The sequence below is a fragment of the Quercus suber genome, unplaced genomic scaffold (genome assembly GCF_002906115.3).
Source record: "Quercus suber isolate HL8 unplaced genomic scaffold, Cork oak 2.0 scaffold_24, whole genome shotgun sequence".
Taxonomy (NCBI): domain Eukaryota; kingdom Viridiplantae; phylum Streptophyta; class Magnoliopsida; order Fagales; family Fagaceae; genus Quercus; species Quercus suber.
This window is the reverse complement of record NW_027069489.1, coordinates 2,354,054-2,364,436: the sequence shown is the minus strand read 5'-3', so window position 1 is coordinate 2,364,436 and position 10,383 is coordinate 2,354,054. Positions and strand designations below refer to the sequence as shown.

Here is a 10,383-nt window from a genome sequence, read left to right as displayed (position 1 = left end):
TAAACAAAACTGGTATCTGAAACTCTGTCAAATCAACCAATTGATGCAGGGCAACCACAGAACTCTGGAGTTAAAATTGATAGATTTTTTGTTGTTGTTGTTTAGTTAGTTAGTTAGTTATAGACGTATCCAGTGGGTTTTAAGCTCATGACTGTCCCCTCCACCTATTCTTGTGAGATGAGGAAATGCAATTTGAACTAGAGCTCATTGAGAAATTGAAACAAAATTAGGGCAACAGAAAGCATTGACAAAACTTCTGAAATTCTACTTTGTTATATCAATAGTAGAGGGAATTAGTCCTAAAAATTAAATCTGAAGGGAAAAAAACTACTCCTGGAAACATGAACTCATGGAAAAACATCCTTAACTAAAATTGGAATCCATCATGGAAAATCTTGCAAGACTGAACATTCTCCCAGAAGCATGTCCAGCAAGCTCACAATGTTCTAGCTTTCACCACCTCTCCATGTTATCTAGTTACATCCGTTCTTCAACTATAATCTCTCAATCCAATTTAATTGTTCTCCATCTTTGAGATCTTTTTTATGTAAAAGTTCTCCCTCAATATCTTATAATTTACTTTATCCAAGAGTTCAATGAAGTGAATAAACTATCCAGAAAGTGTCAAGACTTTCTACACTTTCTATCTATGTCTGAATCATCTTCCATCTTCTTTCCCTAACCATCAGCAAAGTACGTAGTCCCGGCCTTCCTTCAATTTACTTAATACTTGTATAGGGACATAACAACAATCACGGGCACAATCTCAGCTTTGTTCAATGGCCTTAGGTACACAAAGATGTCAAATGCATCAATCTACAGAGTACTAAATAGATGAAGCATACTGATATATTGCCAAAAATCTATGTCTTTCTTTTCTAATATCTATTCTACAATGGAATGTTCTTACAACTTCTTCCGAGATTCTCAGAACCATTCTCATTTGATAATGTGTTTTACATATGAGTTTAATTCAAATAATTTTTTAAACCCATGAACACCTAAAAGGACTTAAAATCAATACATACATACATACACACACAGACAGATTAGTGTGCATTGAAGTATACAATGAAAAAGAGATGAGAAAGTAAATTCCTCCATATCTTTTTTTTCCCAGTGAGTGCATATATATATATATATATATATCTTGAGCGAATCCTGTGAACCAAAATCACCTCAGTTGTAAAAAGTTCAAAGCAATCAAAAGCACCTTGGGCTGCCTGGCTGAGCGTTGAGCTGTGTCCATGTCTACTTTTGCATGATAGCTCTTAATGGCGGAAATCCAACCACAGTAAAAGCTTAATACTAGCACAAATGCAGTAAGATATTACTTAGCAGAGTCAATAGATAATGGGTTAATAAAAGGCATTGCGTGTGGGTATATGAGTTCGTAGCCATTATGTATAAAGCACACTTGTGCATGAGTGCATGTGTGTGTATGTGAGAGAGAGAGAGAGAGAGAGAGCCATAAACTGGACAGTTGCAGATACAGCAAATGGTCAGTGTTTTATAAACATGATTTAAAATGGCAAGTTCCTGGTAGAATATAAGGAAAACACAGCAAAAAACTGGAACTAAGAGCATATAACAAATTACAAATTTAATAGCATCACACTGGAATTCGCAAACTTTCATATCCTGTTTTCAAATCAGTTCATTTGTCCTTGAGAATACCACTTCATTACTACAAAGGAAATTTGTTCCAACTGAGACGGTGAGACCAAGGAAGTCAAACACAATGTAAGCACAAGATTCTGTGTGTGCACTGCTAATATCACAAATTCATTTAGCGGTTGTCCTACATGCTATGAACAAAAAATTCTAGTTTTACAAATTCATTCAGCGGCTCTCCTACATGCTAAAAACAATTGAAAATGCATTTGACATATCTACCATCAGTTATACACACAAAAGATGTGCCAGACAAAGGTAGAGGACAATGCATTTTTATACCCTACCGTTCAAGATCCTAAAATGTGATGATTAGATCACAAGGAGACCATTCTGACAACCAACAATGATTTTCCGACAATTTATCTTCTCAATCAAACAAAAAATGGGATTTCGCTCACTATCTAGATTAAACTAGCGAGCAGTCACTGCAACTTTATTTCCTCATTGTACAATAAAAACCCAGATTCGTAAATAAGAGACTGAAACAACGAGCCAACGACCTGAATATAGGGTTTATTTATGGATAGTGAAACCTACCAAAGAACTAAATGATACGTAAAGGATTTATTTGTTTTTTTTTGAGTATATATAAAGGATTTCTTGTCTCCCCAGATCTAAGCATTATAGATTGAAGGAATGAAAGGGAGGTTGTTGTCCCCCGCCCTAAACCGAACAAATTCCAAATTGCTATCTACAATAAGAAAATTTTAGATTTTGGAATCCAATAGTTATCGAATGGATTCATTCCGCCCTTTACTTACAGGTAGGACAAGATTGACCCTCCATCAACCATCACTGATAAATTAAATCGCAATGTGTGGAATTTTTATCTCGAAATGAGAAGTACACCACATATTAGAGACAAAATCCAAACCGCGAATTATGATACTATAACAAGCAGCCATTTATGCGAAAATCATGGACTAATGGGACAGGAAGAATTGAATCCTAAAACGAGAAATTGTTTATATTGTTCAAATCAATAGATGGATTTTTAAGCGTTATGAAATATGTGGATTTGAAATGATTTTTTTTTTAAGTGTAGAATATACATAAAATTTGTGTTTTTTGTTGGAGCAAAATCCTCAAAACTTAAAATCCATCATCCTTTGTTAAAATTTATGTCAAGTAAATCTCTCCAATTTGATCCTCAAATCCAAATGCAAATCTAACAAATACAACTGATTAGTAATGGTTCAGGTGAGTTTATCATTCTCTTTATTAAATCTAAAGTATAATTAGTCAAATCTAACAAATTATAATATTGAATAACTGAACGAAGAAAAAGAACTATATAACCTTTAAAAAAAAAAAAAGTACCAAAATACTGAATTGCAACAAAGAGATTTGAAAATTACAAGAAGAAAACAGTAAAGTTGAAAAGGTTGAAGATTCATTACCTGCTGCTAACGCGTTGACAGTTTGTAGAAAAACCTAACCTCTGAATCTTCTTGTAGAGAGAGAGAGAGAGAGAATGAAATGAAAGCGATACTGGATCTTTAGTCGCACCGCAAAAGCCAATCAGAGAGAGAGTGAGAAGAGGCCTGCCTATTAAAACGCCAAACAGGAAAAGCCTTGTATAAACTAGTCGTATTTATTAATGGGTCGTGATAAAATGTTTTTTTTTTTTTTTGAGAAATTAGGGAATAATGGTTAATTCTTTTTTTTTTTTTTTCCCTATAGGAAAATTTTAAAGATAGTTTATAAAAATAGTTAATTATTATTTTTAAATAATTTTTAAAAATGTTGAGTCCATGTGATTATAATAAGTAATCTAGCTGCAAATCTATAACATTAGATAGTTGTGAAAAATTGTGTGCTATTAAAATTTTCAAAGAGGTTCAAAGGCAACTCTTAAATTGTCATCAATTTTCTTCGTCATGGAGATGGGCTCCATTTTATTTGTGGTCATTTGGTAAAAGACATCTTGTCCTATTTTAATTATTTTCATCGTTCATCCTTCTCTCATGTTATAGGTATGGGAATGCTTTAACGCATATCTTAGCTAAGAGAGTTACACTTTTTTTTTTCTTTTATTAGTTTAGATAGAGTTTGAATAACTAGTTGAATAAATTTATGTTGAACTGTTTCTTTAAAAATAATAATAATAATAATAATAATAATAACATCTATATTCATATCCATGATTCTCTTCATTTGATGGTTCACATTAAATATTATAAATCAAAATGTATTTGGGACCACATTATTAAAATTTTAATATGATTTTACATTTAGTATACTGTCAAATCCAATAAATAAAATTTTATAAAAGTAAATTAAGAATATGAAGGAAATGATATCAAAAGTCAATATTATTTTAATGAGGGTCAAAATTTCATTAAGGATTACTAATTCATCATTATTTGAATCTCTCATTGTCATTTTGTCTTTTTTGTTCATCCTTTTTTTGGGTGTGTTTTTCCTTTAATGTGAGAATATCTTTGATCAGAGTTATTTTTAGGAAAAATAAGTTTAAAGGTCCAAAAGGAGCGAACAAAGTAAAAGTGTATAAGTTAGTAGAATTGATGATCTCTCTTCATCCCATTTTTCATTGTTCATTTATGGCCAAACATGTAGCTTGATGTATTAAAAATCAAATCAACTTGAAATTTTGGGAATCTATCATAGAACTCAAGACGGGATAATATCATTTGAAGAAAATATGGACCTAGGGCCTCTAGAATAGTACATGGATGTGGCTAATAGGCTAAGTTCTCTAAAAGAAATAAAGATAGGGCTAAAGCCCAAAGAAAGAACAAGATGGACCTTAGGGTCCTATAAAGAACGAGAAGGGCTTAAGCTTACTCATTATCACTCACAAATATTGAGAGATAGTGGACTGTGCCTCTTTCACTGTTTTAACTTTTAAGAACGAACTTCCCGTTGCCTTCCACTTTAGATCAAACTCAGAATCCAACTTCAATACAGAAAATTGATTCCATGCAACCATCGAGAGACATCCACAAAATATGAGAAAGAAATTGAAATGCTTAATAATGATAGTATTTCAAACATATATTTATGGAATTAAACCAAATTACAAAAATTTCGCCCCAGACAACTGCTATGAGCTAAAACAAGAAAAAACAAGCATTATGTGGCCCAAAATTTCCCAGAATGAACCAACTGCCTATATGAAATTATTACATCACATTATTCTTACGAGTTCGAATATATATATAAATATAATTTGGAACTGGGAAATAATCCCAGCTCCCAGACCAAACTCAACATATATAAGGTAGCACTTTTACATTCTTGCCTTGGCAACCACAAGAGATTCATCAACCGTGTCTACTGCACCTGGCCTAGTCCATGTTTCTTTGAATTGCTCCTCAGTCACTCCTGGAAAAAGATGAAAGGTAAAAAGAAACATTAGCAATGTGCTTTCATATTTTACTCAGGTTCATTTACATGGAAGGAATTTAGATACTTGCCTTTGCCCATTGCAGCAGTTGAAGAAATGCCTCCCTGGACAGTCTTGAGGTACTTATCATAGTAGTTTGCACCAGACCATTTTTGATGAGCAAGTGTGTCAACCCCATTGTTCCTCTCCTCCCTCTGGATCCTCTCTACATAAGCCAACATTCCCCTCCTTGCATAATCCCCTGCAAAGGTGTCAGTCACAAGAGCATCGGCATGGAAACCGGCCAGGGTTATAAACTGCCAACAGTAGCCTAACTTGGCAATCATAGGAATGAACTCCTTCATTTGTTCATTGGTCATTCCCGATGCATCCCAATTGAAGGAAGGTGAAAGATTATAAGCCAACATGATCTGGGTGCTTGGATTTCACCCCCTCAGCAAACTTGGTGCATTCTACCAAGTCAGGACTTGCAGTCTCCATCCAAAGAATATCAGCATGTGGAGCAAAAGCCCAGCCACGGACAACAGCTGCCATCACAGACCCTTTGAACCTGTAAAAGCCTTCTCTGGTTCTAGGCAAGTCCCAGTCCCAGAACAGGTTGTTGAGCCCCAATCTCTCAGCAACCTCGCGCCTTGCTCATTTGAGAGACATTATCATAACTAGAATAATTCGTCCACTCATTTACTCTCCTTATCTTCTCATTCTCCCCAATGTTCATATTCTTAATGGCATCCACAACACAATCAGAGAATGTCTTCAACTGTGCCATTGATATCCATTGGTCTTCAAGAGATTGAAGTTCAACTCCTGTTTTACCAGCAGCCATTGCTTCTGCCAAAAGAGTAGCCAAACTTTTCCCCTTAAGGTTTGGATTTGTCACACCCAAAATGAACTGATGATCTCTTGGGTCAATATTAGTTTGGATCAAATTATTAGCCGCGACTGCATCAGTCCTAGCCACCAAAATTGTCTCAACCCCCATGACATCAAATTGCAACCTTGCAGCCACTAGCCTATTGATGTGTTCACTAGTGGCAACAAGTACTTTTCCAGCCATGTGGCCACATTTTTTGGTCATGAGGACTGGTCCTCAATGTGAACTCCAGCTGCACCACGTTCCACAAAAAGCTTACAAAGCTTAACAGTTGCTGTGGAGGCACCAAATCCAGTATCCCCATCAGCTATGATTGGTTTCAAGTAATCAATATAAGGGGTTCGAGCTCTCTCTTCTCTGCTCATGCTCATTCTTGCTTCTCTTTGCTTTCTATCATGGTATTGTTGGGCAAAAAATAAATGTTCCACTTTGTTTGGGACTGTGTCATAGGGGTAGTCAGCAAGGTCTGGACCAGGTTCATTGGTGGAGGTGTGGGTGGATGAGCACTGCCAACCAGAGACATATACGGTGTCCAAGTGCTTGGCCATCATGGTCACCTGGACAGGATCAAGTGCACCAAAAGTCCTAGAGGCTGTGCCATTGGCTTGGTGGCTCTTGAGAGTTCTCCATAGTTTTTTCGCCATTTCATTCGAGCCGTAGCTTTGTCTGAGGTTTCCTCGTAGTGACACAACATCTCTAGCCGAATATGGACGCCTGGTTTGCTTGAACCTCTCGGTGTTCCACCATGCTTGCACCTCTGCAATTTCAGCTTCAAACCTTCCTTCTTCCTCCATTATCTGTTTACAAAATTAACGAGACTTATAAGTAATAGTTCCAAACTCATCTCACAATAATGTGATTACATTGTAATATATATAATATATTTTATATAAGTAAAGAAGTCTATATCTTGATTGTTTTGTATACATAAATTTTTTTGGCAAGGAAACATAATGCAATTTTTTTAAAAAAATCTTTTTGCACTTTATTTTCAATTATTATATATGACATACGTTAAAATAGAGTGAGATATGCATCAAAATACAACAAAATTAGAAAATGGAAAACGTATAATTTTTATTAGAACATGAAAATGAATTTTGATGATTTCATATGAAAGCTAACATATTTTGCATTTTTGAGAAGTTATTGAGCAATTTATCCAAATTCGTTTCCATTTTATCACATAAGTACTATTAAACAATGTCATAACAATTTATATTTTGATAATCACTAAACTCATATATGAGAATCAAGTATTACAAAAAAACTGTGTTTCCAAAACATATGCTAATTTCTATTTTTCATTTCCATACAATTTTAAAAAATGTGAAAAACTAAGGAAGCTAAATGTGTAGTTGATTTTAGTCAATCAATAAATAACATAAAAGGGGTAGGGGAAACAAACATATTCATGGTATAACTGTTTATATATGTCCATATTTGTTTTTGTATATGTTAATACTCTTGTTTTCTAAAATATTCATGTAGCAACTATATCTTGTTTGATCTCTCCCAAGTCTTCAGTTTTAGCCAACTCACAACATATAAACCAATGATCATGAAAAAAGAACCTAGCAAGATAAAGTCAAGCACAATTTCTAAATTTTAACAAATAGGAGATCAAGATTATAGAGAAATCGAAGAGAGAGAGGTGCCTTTGATAGTAGATTTCAAAAACAAATATGTAGTGACAATTAAAAAAAAATACTATGTTATTGGTTCTAAGAGAGATCAAAAGAAAACATATAAATAAATAAAATATATATATATATATATATCGTGTGTGTGTGTGTGTGTGTGTGTGTGTAGGGGAAGGGAAAAAAGGTATACACAATACAGAAGTGTTGTAGGAGGAAATATAAAGTGTGTGTGTGTATATATATATATATAAATATATATAAGTAGAAAGTTTGAATAGAGAACTTTTGGGGTACCATATAGGTTTATGAGAAATTTGGGACTTTTCATATTATTTTTTTTTTCCCAAAACTTTTTATCGGAGAAAATAATTTCCTTCATAAATGAGAATTTTATGGTTTTTTTCTTTTTCCATTTTCAATTAGATAGAAGAAATATATAGGTGGGGAATGACTTCTCACCCCCAATTATACCAAAAGGGAAATTGTAAGTAGAAATTAATTATTTTAACTCTTGCCTTTTAGGTTACTCCTGCCTCCCCCCCACCCCCAAAAAAAAATTTGACTTTTTAGTTACTAATATGTGTGTGTGTGTGTGTGTGTGTGTGTGTGTTAGAAATAATTTAAGAGGAAAATTATACCCACTATAGGGTAAAAATAATTGATTGTGTATTTAAAAGAGCTAATAGTGAATATTTAAGTACATATTATCCAAGAATTATTATAATAGTGGAATTTATAGTATGCAATTAAGAATATTTTTAAGTACAAAAGAAATGCCTAGTTGATTTCCTATTATATTTCTCATGTTATTTCTATCACATTTTTGTATATTTAAGAAGTATGATGGATTGAAGTGCAACATATAATAGCCAAATTGAACTCAAAATAAGATATAAGATATAAGTTTAAGGTTTTTTTTTTTTCTCTCTCTTGAGAATTAGATAAGTTTATTTAGCCTAACTAAGGTAATATGATTTAATTCATTTTGGATATACATACATACTATATATATATATATATATATATAATATCTATTGGTTAGCATGATTTGAATTAAGTTGCAAAATTTCCTAAAAATGAGATCACGTCGAGGCATATGTTTCAATTGAAATAATTTTTTAATTCTAAAGTAATGGACATTAATATTACCATAGAAAACATAAAGTAATATTGCATGCATGTTCACAGTCATAAAATGGATGCAATAGTTCAACATTGTAAGCGTCCCAAAGTTATTTCCTTAAAATTATAAATTGTAAGAATTTTTTTTTTTTTTTGTGAGAAGATATATGATAAGAATTAGAGATTAGATCTTATATATATATATATATATAACTTTAGTATGTCTAACTTCCTTAATGTAATTTACATCATAATTTGTCGAAAGATTAATGAAAATAACCATATAAGCTAAGTTATAATCCCAAATACAAAGAAAAAGATGAACACCATACAGTCCATACTTATCAATTAGAATATTTTGTTTCCTCTTCCAAGTTATCCTAAGATGTTAGAAATTAGCATAGATTTAGATGAGATTAAAAGAAAATTAGCAAGAAATTATGCCATATTTAATTTTAAAAATTTTGCAAAACCATTCAAAAAATAAAATAAACAAATGTGAGGCAAATGATCATGTACTAAATCAATAAAACATATTCCAATTCTTTAGACACAAAAAATTTTAATGGGTAAAACGCAATTATGTAAAGAAAAATTGTAAACATGAATACAAAGAAATAGACTATCAATTGGAAAAAAAAAAAAAAAAAAAACCATGGTATTTACAACCTCAGAAAAGAAAATACAGTACAAACCTTTACATCGTAATTTGTTGAAAATTTGATGAAAATAACTATATAAAGCTAAGTTATAATCCCAAATACGAAGAAAAATACGAACACCATTCAGTCCATACCTATCAATTATAATATTTTATTTCCTCTTCCAAGTTATCCTAAGAAGTTAAAAATTAGCATAGATTTAGATGAGATTAAAAAAAAAATTAGCAAGAATTTATGTAGTGTTTAATTTAAAAAATTTACAAAGCCATTCCAAAAATAAAATAAACAAATGGGAGGCAAATGATCATGTACTAAATCAATAAAACACATTCCAATTCTTTAGACATAAACAATTTCAATGGGTAAAACGCAATTATGTAAAGAAAAATTGTAAACATGAATACAAAGAAGTAGACTATCAATTGAAAATTGAAAAAAGAAAAAAGTAACATGGTATTTACAACCCCGAGGGAAAAAAATCCAGTACAAACCATAAAAATTGCAGTAGAAAAGCAAAAAAGTTCAAGTGAAGAAAAAGAAAAACTGACCTCAAATGTACTTTCCAATTCTAGTTGTAATTTGGTGACTTTTGATGTGGAGAGAAAGCAATTCAAAATCTTTATATAAAAAATTAAATCAGTGGGTTTTAAATTCAAGGGGGAGGCAATTGACTGTTTTGATGGGGAGAGAAACTGTTAGTTCGTTAAGGAGATGAAAATTTAGAGAAAGAGAAGGATTGATTGCTGAATTTAAAGCAAATTGGATTCAATGGGAAATTTATTAATAGTATAAACATTAGCTATTTGTTTGATGGGAAAATGATGAGTTGAGAGAGAAAAAATCAGATTCATTTAAGAAAAGGAAAGTGTCGTGGTCAACTTTATTATTGGTTGCATTATAGTCGGTCCTATTTGGTTCAGGTGTTTGAACAACCGTTTTCAGTGTTTAAACACTAAAATTGTGGACCCAAAAAAACAACGTGTTTGGTAAGGGTGTTTTTTATTGGAGTGTTTGAATTATGTTGCTCATTTTACG

At 32.3% G+C, this 10,383-nt stretch overlaps 1 protein-coding gene and 1 long non-coding RNA gene across 2 annotated transcripts; both read right to left on the bottom strand.

Annotated features, from left to right (window-relative positions):
- Positions 1-821: 821 nt before the first annotated feature.
- Positions 822-3,257, bottom strand: LOC136064580 (uncharacterized). The gene is made up of 2 exons (XR_010626206.1): positions 3,078-3,257; positions 822-1,308 (listed from the first exon to the last, which is right to left on the bottom strand). It is a non-coding gene; the product is annotated as an uncharacterized LOC136064580 (long non-coding RNA).
- A 1,391-nt stretch (positions 3,258-4,648) lies between these two features.
- LOC111988428 (isocitrate lyase) lies at positions 4,649-10,092 on the bottom strand. The gene is given in 7 exon segments (XM_024020222.2): positions 4,649-5,025; positions 5,118-5,458; positions 5,460-5,673; positions 5,676-5,699; positions 5,702-6,124; positions 6,127-6,718; positions 9,897-10,092. Coding segments are annotated over 6 exon segments (1,686 nt in total). The 5' UTR covers positions 6,716-6,718; positions 9,897-10,092; the 3' UTR covers positions 4,649-4,930.
- Positions 10,093-10,383: the final 291 nt, after the last annotated feature.